This window comes from Falco punctatus (assembly GCF_963210335.1).
Source record: "Falco punctatus genome assembly, chromosome: 3".
Taxonomy (NCBI): Eukaryota; Metazoa; Chordata; class Aves; order Falconiformes; family Falconidae; genus Falco; species Falco punctatus.
In genome coordinates this window covers 88,029,441-88,047,227 of record NC_137582.1, presented here as the reverse complement: position 1 = coordinate 88,047,227, position 17,787 = coordinate 88,029,441, and the positions used below count along the sequence as shown (strand labels likewise).

The 17,787-nt window shown below is 41.6% G+C and overlaps 1 protein-coding gene across 18 annotated transcripts in view; it reads right to left on the bottom strand.

The window, feature by feature from the left end:
* The window catches only part of PTK2 (protein tyrosine kinase 2), a 224,227-nt gene that overhangs the window by 2,533 nt on the left and 203,907 nt on the right, over positions 1–17,787 (bottom strand). For all 18 annotated transcript variants that reach the window (XM_080381071.1, XM_080381072.1, XM_080381085.1 and 15 more), the window contains 4 exons: positions 9,653–9,715; positions 5,243–5,282; positions 4,382–4,488; positions 203–358 (listed from right to left, as the gene is read on the bottom strand). In XM_080381071.1, the coding sequence (XP_080237197.1) occupies positions 203–358; positions 4,382–4,488; positions 5,243–5,282; positions 9,653–9,715 (366 nt within the window). The remainder of the gene's footprint in view (positions 1–202; positions 359–4,381; positions 4,489–5,242; positions 5,283–9,652; positions 9,716–17,787) is intronic.

The following is a 17,787-nucleotide window of genomic DNA, read 5'->3' as shown; positions in this document are numbered from 1 at the left end:
CACAGGCAAGCTGGGGAATAAAAGCACAGTTGCCCACAATCCTGTTAAAAGCATCCAAAGTGCTAGCCCTGTGACCACGAGTTACCTGCCCCACAAACACAAAGCTTTTCTACTCCCAGCTTCCCAGAAGGTTTCTCCTACGCCGCTTAAGACCTCAGTCAGGAGAGAAATAAAACACTGATTTTAGGAACTGCCTCCATACCTTTACCATGGGTACGTACTCCTCTGGTGGAGCTGGTTGTATTTTACTGGACATTTCTATGACCGCTTTCACCAGCCCAGTTACATTCTCATAGACTTTGTCGTTGGAACGGTCCAGGTTGGCCGTAGGAGGAGGGCTGATTTCCTGTGGCTGAATCTGGAAGCAGAGAGGGGTTGTTCAACCTCCTGTCCCCAGCAGATGGTGCTCAGCAACTTCCCAACCTCCACAGACTGCCGGGAAGGTCTCATTCGCAACAGCCCCGCCCCCCCCGCCCCCCCCCCCCCCCCCCCCCCCGCCCCTTGGTCCCCAGTCCTGGCTGAGCACACTCACTCCTGGATCTGAAGGAAGTTTCCTTTAGTTCTTTTGACTGAACCTGATCTGTGAAATGACCCTGGAGAATTATTTTTTTCACCAGGATTTCCCTTAACAGCTTCCAGTATAACTCCCACAACAGAGAAATAATTTGAGGAACGAGGAGTAGGGAGTACATGATGTGTCTAAATGGTTCACTACTGATGGATAAGTTCCACTGCTAAGGCAGCAGGTATCAGGTCCCGTGTTCGGGAAAGTTGTTTTGTGCTCCAAAACAATGTCAGAGTACATAGTTAACATACTGATACAGTAAAGAGAGAGTATTGCAGTACATACTGTTTTGTTAGTGAAAATTCACGGCAGATTAACAAAAAATTGTGTCACCACTAGAAGTGGGAAACACCAACTCTTTTCATACAGTTTGTTTCCAGTAGATCAGAAAAAGAAATGGGTTAAAAATCCAGTAGTCCTTACTCAAGCAAAACTTCTGTTGAGTCAGATCTGCCTAGAGTTAAATCCAGGACAGACCAAAATAATCCTGGGTCAGAAAAGAAACAGGCATTGAAAACTTCCTCTGTAAGGTCTTCTTCAGTGTCTCTGCTTCTCAACTGTGGAACTACAAGCATCCCAGTTTCCTGCAGCTCTTCACTGCTATGGGATGCCCAAGCAACTGCTTCGTGGGAGCAGTTGGTTAAAAAATTGCTTATTTTCTACTGGTCACACAGCAGCTGCCCACTCTTGATCTGAGACAGCTCATCGTGTTTCAGCCCACCATGCTGGGTTACTGCTGGTTCCTAGAACTGGTCCTAGCTACAGAGATGTTTCACTGGAAGCACCTGAGATACTACCCTGATGGAACTATAAAATACTTGGATGAAACTTTGTCTAAGGAAGGAGTGAGTGCAGGATTTAGTGCATGGTGATTCCATTTTGTTGCATTTCACCAAGTGCCTACTGACAACTTATTACAGAGATGCAATCAAGTATATTGATCAGAAAATACCTAAGGAAAAAGAACATTGTAATTGCCTCAATCACCAGTGAAAGGCTGTGATTCCAATTGGTTTCAGCAATCGAGAAGTTAAAACAGTCTTCTGGCAGAGCCACATGCAAAGACATTTTGGAATAAGAGCACATACACACACGCTCACGCACTGCTTACCCTCCATGGCTATGGTTGAGCAGAATGTGGGGGAAGGTTAAAGAAATTTACCAAAAGAAGGGAAAAAAGAAAAACAATATTAATAAAACTCAGCAGGAAAAAAAACCAAACCAAACCCAAAACATGTGTAGCAATAAGAGACCAGTTAAAAAGCCTGCAACAAAAATGCATCCTCAACAGTATCGGCAGTCATTCATGTTAGCTCTTGGTCCATTTGTTACGGAAGCACCGTGTGCTGACAACCTGCTGTGCACCGCGTAGGAAGTGGAGGTATTTGCCATGCACCCATGCTTACTTTTTACTAAACACATGGGGAAGAGATCATGCAAAGCTTGACAGGAGCAAGCCAGTCTGGCGAGCAGCAAAGTGGTGAATGGAGTAGAGGGCCTCTGCAATGGTGGGAAACAACATGTCCTGTGCAAACAATCCAGTATTCAATAGACTGAAGAAAATTTATCTCCTTGAAAATTTCTTGTTCTTGAAAAAAATCATGATAGGAGGAAATAGAGAGTCCTCTAACTGTGCAGCTCCTGTCTGCGATGACTAATCACAGTTGTGGTTAAGAACTATCAAGAACCCAGTCTAGATGAGCCACCTAATTTCTACAGCCAGACCCTGACATTTCAAGAGCATGGACCACCTGCATTTCTTAACACTCTGTATTTTTTTTTTTTTTTTTATATACCCAACATCAACACTACCGCTCTGCAGACTAAGAAATCAGGAGTTTCTTTGTGTCGACTGGGTGGCTTTGCCTCAGCAAGTACCACAAACCCATGTATTTCCTGACGCACGCCCTAAAGGCTCCTGAGGGCAAGCAGTTCAAATTCTCTTAATTTGTATTCTGCAGAAAAGGGAGACTGAAATGGCAAGTCTGAAATGAGAGCCTCAGAAGCGTCTTCAGTTTAGGACTGCAGACATTAACAAAGCTATACGCTATCAAAAAATAACGGGCTGTTTTCTTGAAGGAGCATAAAACAATCCAATTTCAAGAAACTCTTGACAGAAAACCAAAATCAGTCCTTCTTTTCTACTGAAGAAGCTATTTAGTACAAGAATCTTGTTCACTTGTTATTACTGATGATTTTTGGCTGCTCAAGGTTGGTTTGTTGTGAAAAGGATATATTTCAGAAAACATCTTTCATGTTCCAGTATCAGCATTTAGAAAGTAAATTTTAGAGAAGCCAAGTTTAGTACACATCTGTTACTGCTTTTTGCATTTTCTGAGGCTTGGCAGCTTGAAAGGCACTGGCATCAGTTTATAATAAATAATCCTGCTCAAACTGGCCACTGCTGTCTATTTACACTGAATTCTTAAATATTCTGGTAATCTCAGAACGAGAGCAAGAGTGACACAGGCAGGCGGTGACTGAGATCGATTAGTGAGATCGATCAGGTAAGTGGCTTATCACAACAGCCGCACTTACCACAACATGGATTCCTGTTCTTTACTACAGGCTTGGCAAGGCTTAGAATAGCCAGAGGTTCTCCTTCTGTGAGGAGCCGTACTATTAGCACTAACTGTTGTATTTACAGCAGGGATTGCCGCAGTGTATCTGCAAAGCCTGTGCTCTAATGGAGACCTGATCTTTCTTCTCTCAGGAAATAGCTGGAACATAAATACATCACCTCCTGGGGTGCTACTGATGGCATCAGCTGACAGAATGAGAGCAGCAGCAGGAGTGATCCTGCTTTTAACGCTCTGGTCAGTAATACCGCCATCAGACCAGCAGTCTTTGTGGAGGTATTTGCCTGGCTGCAAAGGTTGTGAAATAATAAAACAGCGATGTGTATAGATCAGCTGCACTTCTGTTAGAATACTCTTAACTTAAATACTCCTAACTTCTGTTAAGAGTATTACTGACAGAGAATTCCCAGACTATTCTACCTAGCTGCTGGAAACTCCTAGCATCAGAAATAGCTCCACTGGATCCCCTCCGGAGGCTCTGAGGTCACTTGGGTTTCTGTTTCCTGAAGAGGTACTGGAGTCCCAAAGGCAGGGAACAACACGAAAGGCAAGATTTTAGATGTGACTGACATCCTAAGAAGCACTTCCCTTGGCACCAGCTGCAATAGGGACATGACGCTGTGTTTCACAGCATCCTGCAGCATTTCTGCTAGAAAACTAAAGTTTCATTTTTGGCTGTATTACCTATTTACTAGAGATCAAACAACACATTGGAAAGTATCTCAGTCACAGGTCAGACAGTCCAGTTCCCCTCTTCCCTTGTTCCCCAGAGCCAGGAGGGTTTTGGGCGCCTCGGTGCTCCAGCAAGAGCTTTTTGAGCACCACAGTTCAGACATGTCTCACTTCTCTGTCACCGAGTATAGGAGACTTTGGTACTACCAGAGTAACTGGAAACCCTAGGTGCGCTCCTTCCTGCTTAACAGAGCTGCTGAGCAGGTAGCTGAGTCCATACAGGAGACCTCATATCGTATGCTCTTCAAACTAGAAATATGCTCACCTGGGAAAGGTTCTAGGTGAGGAACATGCTGAATCACAGTAATGGAGGATATGAGCCTACCGGTTAACTCCCCACTTCCCTGGAGAGCTGCCAGTGCATGTTTGCCCCATGACAACATTCACTTGGGAAGTTTAGTTGCTTTTGCTTTCCACGGTCTCCACTTAAGGAACAGCAAACTAACTGAAGAGTGGTAATGTTTTATTTTCTGAGGCATATTTCATGTGGCACTGAGCAATGTACCTTCACGCCTTCGTTGTAGCTGTCCACAGGGCTGTTCAGGCTTGCAAGGCTGCCCAAATGGCTGGGGGCTCCAGGGCGGGGAGGTTTCTTTGGTGGAGCTGCGTGATCTGATCAATAAAAAAAATCTGCATTTTAGAGGACCAACATATTCAGATGTACCTGCAGCATTTTGGTCTGTCAATACTACAAAGGCTACATGCGCTTTACTGTGCTAGCAGAGGAGATGTACATCTTTATGTGCTTTACAGTAAATCCAGTATTTGTAGGAGTTACACTTACATCTGTATTTCTATTGGAAAAATGCAGACAGAAAAGGTTATGGAATTCATTAAGTTTTCCTGTGATTCTGAGAACACGGATATTTTAGTAAGATACTTAGAAAATTCCTTCATGGGACAACTGCTACTCATCTCAGTACACCTACCCCAGACCTGAGAGGTACTCACCCCGCTCTGTACCACAGCAAAGTGCCACACATGCTGCATATGTCTGGGAAAATTGGACTTCATGGCAGAAATCCTGGGTGTGATTCACTTTTGAGACTGAGAAACCTAAATTTAGGTGTCTACTTTTGTTTCACATGTCTGAACTCCACACACGGTGAAGTCCTACAGAGTGACTCAGCTTCCTCTAGGCCCTTCCCGCCTGTTGACTGAAACACTTTCTTGTCTTTGCTGACTACATCTCTGGGGACCACACGTGGAATTTAAACACACAGTGCACCGAAACATCTAGGTCTAGTTATCTGGAACTGAATCCACCCCTTGTAAGAAAATACTGGCATAGATCTTTGTTCACCACTGCTGCTAGACGACTTGTAATCAAAGATTCAAGATGACAGTATATGGATTTACTGCTTACCTGGTTTACCCACAGGCTGATATATGTGCTGGTTACCAGCCTATAAAATAAAATACACATTTAGATTAGTTATTACAGTGCTCACAACCTTTACCAGCACAATCTCAAACATTAAGAGCAGCCAGTTTTCAGCACATTTCCCAACAGTTAAAAATACATCCTTATTCACCAGCATTAGCTAAGCTCCTAACAACAGGTATATTATTTATAGAGTAAGAAAAGAATTTCCGTTTCTTTTGTATCGCTCACAACAGCCCTGGCTTCCACATTAGAATTTATTGTTCATTATTAATCAAACGTGGTCATATATTCCCAATAATTTTCAGTCTGTATTCAGAGATCAAAGTGTAGAAGTCATGGTGGTGAAGAAGAAATGGCAGTGCAACACTGAGAAGACTGGTATTTCTGCACTGTTGAATGGTTTCCATAATGGTAACAGATTTCTAAGCTGGTTTACTTTTGGGTTTTGTTGCAAAGCTCTTAGTCAGGGTCAATTTGCTTATTTATCTGGAAATAGTTAATAATAGATTGAAGTGACTTTCATTGGTAATCATATTTATACAACCTTCATGTCAACCTCAGTCACTGAGGTGAGCGGCTCCAGTGGAGCGCTGCAGCATGGTGCACAGGGAGGGTTTCCTCAACTGGGGGAAGCTCAGGGGAGCAAAGACCCGCCAGAAGCCCACAGCTTGCGCCCCAGCGGCTGAGGAGACCTGGGCAGGGACAAGCAACGGCAGCCACTCCACACACATATAAAATCAACCCCTGACACAGGACTTTGCTTAACCAACTTAATTTCCTTTTGTGACAAGGTCACCCATCTAGTTGGCCAAGAGAAGCCAGTAGATGTGTTTTTGGACTTTAGCAATGCTTTTGATGCTGTCCCTCAGTGTCCTTCTGGACAAATATCCAGCACACAGCTAGACATGTCCGTAATATATTGGGTGAGCACTTGGTTGATAGACTGGGCTCAAAGAGTTTAGTAAATCGAGTTACATCACGCTGGTGGCCAGTCACCAGTGAGGTTCCCCAGGGCTCAGTTTCAGAGCCAGTGCTCCTCAGTGTTTTTATAAATGATCTGGACACAGGAATCAAATCTTCATTAAGTAGGTTAGCTGAAGACAGTGAATTAGGAGGAGCTGTGGACTCCCTCAAGGGTGGAGAGGCCTTACAGACAGATTGGGATAGACTAGAGAGCTGGGCAATTACCAACCATTGGAATTTAACAAAAGCAAGTGCCCAATTCTCCACCTGGGGTGGGGTAATCCTGGTTATATGCACAAATGGGGGGGGACGAGAGGCTGGAGAGCAGCCCCATGGAAAGAGCTCTGGGGGGTTTAGGTTTATAGCAAGTTGAGTATGAGTCAACAGTCTCCCTGGTAGCCAAAAGGGCCAACTGTGTCCTGTGGCACATCAAGCACAGCATAGCGAGCTGGTGGAGGGAGGTGACTGTCCCACTCTACATGGCACTGGTGTGGTCTCATCTCGGGTTCTATGTGCAGTTTTGGGTGCCTCAGTAGAAGGAGGACATCAAACTATCAGAGTGTGTCCAGAGGAGGGCAACCAAGATTGTAAAAGGCCTCAGGGGCGAGACTTGTGAGGAGTGGCTGAGGTCACTTGGTTTGTTCAGCTTGGAGAAGAGAAGGCTGAGGCGTAACCTCATCGCAGTCTGCAACTTCCATAAGGAGGGCGGTGGAGGAGGAGATGCTGATCTTCTCTCTGGTGACCAGCAACAGGACACAAGGAAAAGGAATGAAGCAGCATCAGGGAAGTTTAGACAGGACATTAGGAAAAGGTTCTTCACTGAGAGGGTGGTTGGTCACTGGATCAGGCTCCCCAGGAATGTGGCCACGGCACCAAGCCTGTCAGCAGAGTTCAAGGAGCATCTGGATGACACTCTTAGTCAATGCTATTATAAATCACCACCTAAAAATGTTAGTACATTGACTTTCTTTTCTGACCTTTTATGCAACTGTTCTTGAACATCTCACATTCTCTGTTTTCAGGAACACAGCCAGGTAACAGGGACAACAGCAGTGCACTTACTATAACTTAGCTTCTAACTCCACCACCACCTCATTTCAGTGCTAGATGACTATGAGGATACCGAGCAACCTTCCCAACAGCATGCAGCAAGTCTGCACAGGGTCCTCAACCGAAACGAGAAGCTCATGCCTCAACAACTCGCTCATCTTTCCATTATTGCACTGGAGGGATACTCACAACTGTAGTTCAGCATTTATTTGAAGTTTCAGCCTGGCATTTTTAGAAATTTAAAAACTAGTTTTAAAACTACAGGCAGATCTGACAATGTTTCCTATGGCTAAGGTTGCCTAGCGCTTCATGAGGCCTGCTTTCAGCTGCTCAAAACTTTGCCTAATTTTAACTGCATGAACTGAAAATTCCCATACTAACTCTGTACTTCAAGCTAATTTCTATCAGTTTACTATGGAAAATGGTGGCAAGAAGCCCAACTTTCAGAAAGTAAGGTTGCATAAAAATGTATTAGAGAGAAATCCAGTAAGTCTCATAGATGATATTCTAAAAAAATTGTGTATCAGAAGTATGTCAAAAGAATGTGCACTAAGTTATACAACCACGTGCTCATCAGTTATGAACCACTAAAATGCTTGTGGTAACTTTTCATTTGTATCACCACCTCCAAGAACAGGATCATGTATAACTCCTTCTCCCTCCCAGCGTCCCTGAACTGTGCAGATGATGCTGCTCTGAGCAGGAATCAAAGCTGCTGTGCTTTCTGCTCTAAACCCTACCAAGTACCACAACGACCGATCAAACAAAAAGGCATGTGTGGGGAAGACATAAATGACCTTGGTGAACTGGATTCTGTCCTCGCCATTGTCACAGAAATCTCCGTGTAATGCCGGGCAATTATTTAATCCTAGTTCTCCTAAACATTACCACTGCCTATTTATTTCTCATCTTCTTCATGAGAAATAGAAATTGACTCACAGACATTTCCCACTGCAAATGAAGTCATTCAGAGTTATGTTCTGAACATAGTAAGAACTATAAAACCGCAAAACCAAGTTCTGGAACTAGGACTGTAGTTATGAATTAGAGTCTCTTTTAGAATTAATTTTGCCAGTGATCACTAAGTGTTTTCTTCACACTCTTTCAAATGGGGTGTGAAATTGTACTACCTCCTCTGGGAAGAAAGGACTTCCCCTACAAGTAGATTGGGATCTGGGTGTTGTCATTTTTATTCTAACCCCAGGCAGTCATGCTGAACTCAAGGAGCAGTCAGAGAAACCAGCTGCTGCAAGAAGCTGTACTTTAAACCCACTGCCACTGACAGCCACCTGATTCAAACCTCTGACGTAACTCAAAAATCTCCATGTTATCTCAAAGCAGCTTCATGAGTGGCACAAAATGCAGCTATACTTTACTTGCTCTTATATATAGATGCAACAATAGTAAAGACCTAACAATAACTAATAGTCTTCTCCAATTTCATGGAAGATGATCTTAGCAGCTTCCAGACACGAATGTCTCTAGACACCATGCTGCGGTGTGTCATTAATATACTCATTCATGACTGTACTTTGGCTGCAAAGGCAGGAAGAGTCCCTAAATTCTTAGGTAGTAAAGAAATACTGAAGCCAATCCAGGAATTTACAATTGCATCCCAAATGAACTAGGAAAGTAAATTTAAAATATTAACTATTTTAAAGGTGATCCCTGGGGACAAACAGTAAATGAAGCATCAGGTTTCTATCATTAACAGTCCCTAGCCTAACCTCCCTTTTCAATCAGTATGATTCAGAGATTCCAACAGCAATTAAACAATTGGAGAGACATTTTTAGTTAAACAGACGAGAGTTAAGCCAGTAAGAAAGAATACCACAGCTGCAGCTGTTGTCTAGCAATAAATGAATGACTATGGGGTTTATTCTACTTGTTTCACAGCAGATCATTTACCCCAAGCAGACTTCTGGGTAATACAACAGTAACATTTAAATTCCTTTTAAGAAAACCCTTCAGATATTTAAACTACTGCAAAAGCTATTTTAACCCTGCTTCCTGTTGACAGAACTTTCAGAAACCTCTCCACAATTTTAAATAAAAGGCCCAATTATACAGCATACAAACATTTAAAAATTATTGCAACACAACTGTGGAAACATTTTAGTATTTGTTTCAACAGCAGCTTCAAGGGAAAAAAAACAACAACCCCCAAATCCCCCCAAATGCTGCATGAACAAGTTTGCCACGGCTGCTGTTCCCGCAGAAGCTGAGCCTCTTGGAAAGTTGCAGAACTATGTAATAACAGTGGAAACGTTTAGCAAAAAATTTAAATAATCTCCCACAATCAAGACAGCGTACAACATGTTCTACCAGGAAACTGGAGAAAGAGTTTGGAGATTAAAAGATCCCACACATACTTACTGGGCCCTGGAGACCTCCATCCTCTCGGTCGATGCTGCCTCTGGAGAGCCGCACATCAGGCTTCTAAAACAGAAAATACAAATTTCATTCTATACTCCGCGTACCGATTCATGCAACCTAGCTTAAAATCATTTTAAAGACAGGAAAATCCTGTTAAAAATTTACACTGACAAATACAGATGTCATTTCATTCCAGTCTATACACCCCCGCTGCTGCGACTACGTGCTTCTGCAACTGCAGCTACTGAAACTCTTGGCAGCCTTCTCGGCTGCTTCTTAACCACCCATTCTCAGCACATGTGTAAAAATGTTTGTTATAAATATCAATAGTACCATTTCCCTAACACAACATTGGAAAACCTGCATTTAAATTTTCTTAAAAGGCAGCAAAAGTTGGGCGTTGTTTTTTTTTTTTTTTAAAAACAGTTTGCTTCCCAACAGAAAATTTCAACCACAGGATGCGAAATGCTGCACATTAATTCCCGCTTCCTGCCGGAGGATGGCTTATATGTACTTGGCTCACTCTCCAAGCCTGCAAATGGGGCCAATTACTGGAGCTCCTTAAACACTGCATTTGGATACAGAAAGCTAATAAAGACATCCAGATGCACTATTCTCATAATAAAACCAACAAGCAAATTTCTGGTTTATATGTTTTAAGCAAGATATAGGAACCTGGGGCTCAGCCGTTAAAATGTAAAAATAAGACTACAACAATTTTTTTTCACACAGAAACCAGTTATTTTTCTCACCTCCCCAGAAAATCCAGGTATGTTACTGGTACTCTTTGAGAATAACATTAATTGCATAGAAAGACAAAGACTGGATGTGGAACAAATGTTAACACTGATCTGAAGACACACGTTCAGCAAAATGAAAATGCTTTTCTAGTGCACTAATTCTGGCACGTAAAAAAAAAAAAGGATTTATCTGACTCTTCAATTCACTCTCTTATGAGACTGGATGACGAGTTAATGAAAATGGTCTACATTGCTGTAAATACAACCTCCTTCATATGCCTGTAAACATATATACATACACATGCACATAAAATGGACACACACAGCATAAGAACGAAAATTTCCTATTTTAAGTGTGTGAATACTGATTGTAGGGTTAGTTTCAAAGGATAAATATATCTACTTTTTCTTTAAAGCTACTCTGGATCCTTTTTCTTCTTTCTTTCCAGAAGCACTAAAGAATAATTCCAACTTGCGTGACCTGCTAAATGACCCTAAAAATGCCAGAAGGGCAGACGGAACTTGCAAAGATACACTAATATTGATCTTGTATTATTAAAAATACTCATGTTGGTAATCTGTCAGAAGACCTTATACTTTGGATTTTCATTCAGTCTTCTGCAGACTGAGTGAAGCACAGCCAGAGACAGTCACTGCCTTAAAGAACTTGCAGATTAAAAATAGACAAATCATACTAGACAGGGAAATATTTAACCCCATCTTAAACATGAAGAACTGAAGCAGACACACGCAAGCAATTTCCCAATATTTCTTCAGGAATTTGTGACAAAGTTTATGACGAAAGTTACCATTGACAATCTCCAGTTTATTTCCTTTATTATGATGAAGGATTTTTTTTTCTGATTGAAGTCTTATTTGATATGGGTATGTTAGATACTTCATTAGATATCTAAAGTAAGCCATGATTCACATTACATTTTTAAGCTAAAGCAAACAGCTATCCTTGTTTATCTAAGCATAGGACTAACTACACTAATGTTCACAATTTGCCTTCATTTCATGTTTGTTTCTAGCCAGGAAAGTGCCCAAAGTCTTTGGAAATAGTCAAATACTATTTTATCACAGAGGTCTTTAATGCTTTTTGCACTTTTAACCATTTATTAATCTAGAAATGCACCCTAAACCAGACTCCAAAGATAATGAAATATTTAGCATTTTAGATGATTCAGAAATACAAAAATACACACTAGTCCAAATAACATTTTTTTCTAGTTTTGCAAGAAAAAACTTAACAGACATAATATCCACCTCCTCCCCTCCTTGTCTTTACTAACTAGGTCCTCCCTTTCAGCCTCTAAACCCTCTACATGCCCAATTCTATAACCTCATACATATCACAGCAACAATTCAGTTACCCAAGCCACGACGCGCAGCAAATGTGCAGTACCTGAGCAGACTTCAGGTACTCAAACATTATACACCCACCTAGACACAGCCTAAGAATCATTTCACAGAAAGACTGTAAATACACATAAAATTTTACTAAAATTAGCATTATTAACTTGACAAACACTTGCTTTACACATTGCCAACAAAAACACAGAGTGCTGTTGACCACCCCCTGCAAAGTGAAGCCGTGGAAGGCAGTGGTGTTGCCCAGGTGTCTCCAAGAATCTGACTTGAAAGCGAAGATACCAAGTGCCAATGGGTAATGGCAAAGTAAAGGGTGTACAGCTACACAACCTACCTGCATCTCAGTGATCTGCATATTTACATCTTAGACTTAAGGACTGAAAATCTTTAGTGGTGCATAAATGCAAGCTCTTTCAGCTTCTCCAAGTATTTTCCTCCTCCTGCCCCATCAACACTTGGAAAGTTAGGAATACAAGGAACAACAGAGAAATACTCAACATGCTTTTGCGTCCAATAACTAGTAAGAGGCCGAATTACATTTCTAGTGACTTGACTGTGTTCTAATAAACTCTAACAACTCCTGTTTTAGTGAATGACACTGATTTATTCATTTGTGTAGCTGTGGAAATTCCAAAAGATGAACTATTTTACAGTGAGTTATGACTAAATTCCCATTGTATTTTTAAATATTATTTACCAGCAATTCTCATGCTTCTACAGCAGTAAGAGCTTTGATTTTAGCCCCTCATGTTGGCATTACATTGCGATGCGTTGCTGGATTTTTAATCCTGGTATCTTTCAGGTGTGTTTAATGCAACATTCCCTAGGTCAAAAATAAGCCTCACACCCAAACTGACCCATTCTGTTGTTTACACCCCATTTCAGAGCCCCACAGCACACCATTCTATCTTTCCAGTACCTGCTACAGCCTTATACCTCCACCAGGGTTGATATAGGGTACTGGCCATACCAGAGAGCTTCTTGGCTGGATGGAGAACGATCCTTTCTGAAAGGCAGCTAAAGGGGTTGGAACGTGGGTGGTGGGTGCTGAGGTGCTCGGCACGCCTGCGTTTTTATGAAGAACATTTCTGGCAGTTGCTGGGACATAAATGTACTGAGGATATAGACACACCAGGGAGACGAGCTGGAGGGGGGAAAACCCTCAAGACATCTACTTGGTTGCGAAGGTCTGAAGTTGAACATCACGAGTAAGAGTGAATCCCTACAAAGGCCCTCCTTAACACTCTTGTGCAGTGTACGACTGTTTCAGAACACGAAGCCCTTGGGAAATTAGAGATTTAGGGTTTCAGCTTTATCTGAAAAAGTTGTAACTTGTGAGTATATTTTCCAAGCCTTGAGGCTAAACAGTGATTGACTATGATGACAAATTATCATCAAATGTGTTTCATACTCACAGTATGGTGCAACTTCTGAAGCAAACAAACGTTAGTGCTCTAAAATTTTATTTTTTCAGTGAAAGTGCCAACTGTACTAAACTAAAATGCAAGTTTAAGCAAAACCTTTTCTACTTACTATTCTATTCATTAGACACATATTTAAGATTTAACACATTTAACAACGTATGTATGTCGTTAAAAACCTCCAGAAAATCAGAATCTTTCAAAAGCAAATTAATTTTTTCCTAATAAACAGTCTATCTGAAATCTTTGGAAATGTCAAGAGGACTTTTCAGACAGGATGCATATGTTGACAAACTGGAACATAATGCATTTTTTCCCCAGTATTTCTGGTTACTCTCTAATAAAAGAACGTTTAAGTCTCAGCATTCTCAGGCCATGCCAAATTGTAATGCCTTGGTGGGATTTTCTCATGCTAAAAGTTAAGATCTTATTTTAGCAACAGTTCACATCAATTATATTTGATTTGCAGTTCTCAGTGTCAAAATAGGACAAAACCACAACTATGTGGGAATTTCAGAAAAAAACCCCAAACCCAAACATGATAAGGGAACTATGCAAGTTATTTCTTCTTAACCTGTTAATCACAGGAAAGGACTATAAATTTCTTAACACAACACTCTTCTGTCTGCTGAGGAGTTACGAAAAGGCATGCATATATATGTCTTTATAAGATTAAAACCAATGCCATACAACATCAACGCAGCCACAAAGAATGGTTCAAACGGGAAAGTAAATATAAATGAGGCTGCAGGTAACTAAACAGCCCCCAAAGAAGAAAAGCATTCTGCAAAACGTTCAGGGACAGTTAAAGGCAGTGCCAGAAGTTACAGCATTAAGATCAGTAACTTCACTTTACTGCTGAACTAAGAGGGTCACCTTGAAAAGACACGAATGACAGTTTCTTTCCCACAACTTCTGCAAAGTAAACTGGCTAGCTACCAGTTCAGTAGGCTCTCTCATGGCATCACTACACCACTGGTTTCCTATCTGTGATTACAGGCGATTCTCCTTGTGAGTCAAACTCTGCATTAAAATACAGAAGGTATACTTTCTCCTAAAACCAATTTAAACCCCAAAAATATCAGTGTAGTTTTTGGCAGTTCCAGACTTTTGTCAAAACCTACAAATAAAAGCGTGCTCAGGGAGGGGCCTTTAAAATTATTTCAACTCAATGAATTCATTGATTTGCTTTTAAATTAATTCTACACATAGGAAGTCAGGGCTGGAAGATTAACATACATCTACTGTGGCCCTCATGGAGTAATTTGATTCGTAGGAGCTGATTTTCTGTGTGCACAAATACTGTAAAGGAAAGGCAGCATACATGCCAGACTGCAGAGTAACGGGGCCAAACCTTTTTGGTTACAGTGAGCTGCAGACATCAGCAGTTGAGAGGCCATTTGTGATTGTGGAGTGTTGCCTTCGGGGATGGAGGTTGTTTGGCTTCTATATGCTATGCACTACGTACATATAAAATCTTGAATAACCTTCATCAGTTTTATTTTTTTGGGGTGGAAATACCCGTATGATCCAAAAACAACTCAGCAGGAAGTGCAGAATGAGAACTTTATGAATTTGTTGTAATACTGCCCATGTGACTGAAGCCAACTTCATAGGTTATAAATGAAAAGTCCACAAGACTGTATCACCTAAAAACTCCTCACAGAGAAGGCCAAAACAGACTTCCACTTGTTTGACGTAGTATGTTTGTACTGCAGCCATTTCACCCCTCCACCTGCATATGCCCTGGACAGAGACTGTCTTCTGTAGTTACCTGTACCAACCCTTAAGTGCAGTAATGCTTTCTCTTTGCTTCAGCTTCCTCAAAAATAATTAAGATATTTCTGTCTTCCTTCTTGGAGATGCTGATATCTGAAGCACTTTTATCAAAAGAGCATGAAAACCCGTAAGTTTAATCAGTACCCATTAAAGCTACCAGACTGGTGTGCAACATCCCCACTCTAGCGGAGGTGCGAGGCAGTGTCAGTCCTGGGAAAAAAATGTCCCCTGAAATCACCCCCCCCACGTCTCTTCGCCTCTCGCAATGACTGTATTTGGTACCATTCAAGACTAAACACTTCTCTAACTTTTGGTTTTTATGCTACAGGTTTATTTTCATTCAGTTGCTTCCCATGAAGGGAGATGCGTTTGTTGCCTCTTTTTACAGCAGAATTTCAGAATTCTGGATTCTGTTAAGGCTGCAGCTTGCAAACACAATTTCTGTCTCCTTTCAAGTATTGACTAGTCACGTGTTCTCAAAGGACCAGTTTCAGGCAAACTGCTTACACAGATAACAACCTCTCTGATGACTGGTAAATTTCCATTTCAATGCCATTGCAATTTAATTCTTCATCCGGGGTGTCTCTTCTAGCAAACACAGCGTAAGTGCTGTTTATATGTGTACTAACACGCTTTGAGTTGTATTTTTCCCCTGTAGAAGCAGCAATAAATTTCAGGTCATGAGCAAGTTGCTGTTACTCTGGGGAAAGATGAATTGTACTAACAGAAACCCCACTGAGGATTTTTCTTCTCAGTGCAGCATGTTACATGAAATGATTTGCAGTTGTTCCCCTGTGAGTCCAGTTCCCAGAAGCAAAAGCGAGATATAGTGTAGGAGTCTAAAGACTGTAAATAGAGCTGCTTTTGAAAGGAGCCAGTTTAAACTGAGAACACTACGCTGTTGGGTTACAGAAGTTAAAAATTAAAACCTGGCTCTACTCTCTCTATTGTTCTCTGTGCTTAAAAGGAAAAATACTCTTCTGAAACCTGCCTACAGCAGGCAAGGAAGAGCCAGACTTCAGCAAAACATTTTATCGAAATCTAAATAAAGGTTCGTGCAGAAAGGTGTCTCAAAGCAAGTGAGAGATGACATCCATTTGGAGAATTAAGTTGGAGAATTAAGTTGCTTCTCCTCCCTAAATCACCTGGAGGGAAATTAGAGAAGGCCCTTCTCCCAGGAGAAATAATGGCTCTAGTCACTCACTAGAGGACATGGGCCAAGGAGTGTGTGTGTGTGTAATATATGGCTTGCTGCTACACTGGGCCCGTGTTTGGACTCTCATGTATGAATTGGGGATTTCCTTCCTCAGGAGATCTGCAAGGCCACCAAGAGTGACTCCCCACACTCTTCAACCATCTTGATTTCTTCAGGGCTAAACCCAGAAAACCACATACTTGTTCCAAGACACACCCGTATCTATAAACTGAGGATTCCTCTGACATACATCCTGCTACGGGTTCAAATGTACCCTCTGTAGCCATCATTAGCTTGTTTAGCTTTGGGCACAGAATATAAATCTGTAACAGGCATTCCAAAGCCTGTACAGTAAAAATGTTAGTGCGGAAAGAAAAAACTGAAGTCTCTTATGGATTCCAATTCTTCATTTTGGCCATTTAAGTTCATACTTGCTTCCACTCAAAACTCTTTCTCTGTTTTTTGCCTTTTTAAACCTCTAAGGGATTACATCAACCAAATCCAGCTCTGGCATAGGGCTGTATAGCTGCTCACAAGTTCACAAGTGCTAGCAGTCCTTCGGGTAGGGGTGGCAATACAGACTGTCTCCTCGCAATAAAAACTAACACATAATGAAAACACGGTAATTCTTTTCCAAGCATATGCCAAGACTGTATTACAGATCAAAAGAACAATCAGCAAGTCTCTCCTCAAAGAGCAATTCAGGGGACAGTAAACATCCTAATGGTCCAGAGGCTGAGTCCAAAGACAGCAACAAACACTACAAATAATTATCGTCTATTCTGCAGAAAAAGTCAGAAAGTTCAGGAAGGTCAGAAAGTTTTCTCCAGAAAGTTCCCACACAATCTACTGCCACCTGAGATCACAATGCCTCATTCTCCATAAGCATATTAATTCTTCAAAAAGTTCTTGACCATCTTGAAAGTTTTAATGGACGATGGGATCTTTTTGACCTCCTGGGGCTGTGAAAGTCAAAAACGACTGGTTCCACTGAAGACTGGAAAAGCTCATGCCTGAATTAGGGAAGAAATTTTCCTTTCCCCTCCCTCTCTTCAGCTTGTAATAAATTGGACAAAGCAATCTGGGTACAGTGGTTTCTCTACTCTCATCCAATGGCAAACCGCAAATTCCCAAGTGCATTTACAAGGAAACCCGCCAAAAGCAAGCTCCAGCATCCTTTAATCCAAAGTAACATCTTAACTCTGGTACAATCTGGATCTTGGCAAGACACGGGGGCATCTACCAGTAGCTCTCAAGAGCCAGTAGAGATTTATCCTACCTTGGTTGTCTTCACAGCCAACAACCCATGGTACCTGCATTTATACAGGCATGTTTTTTAACTATGTACAACAAAATCTTTGAAATACACTGAAGACCAAACATGCGACTGATGTTGTCACAACCCATACCACACCACTGTGATTATCTACCTGTCAAGAGAGGCTCATGCCCCCATGGGCTTCCCAGCATGAGCCTATACAGAGAAATAGGCTACACTACCATCTTCTGCTGCATCTGCAGCCATCAGTCTCAAGTAGGAGAATTTTAACGCAGAACTTGAATTTTGTCAACTGGGAAGCCAGTGTTGAACTAAAAGCCATACACCAGTGGCACTGACAACAAGAA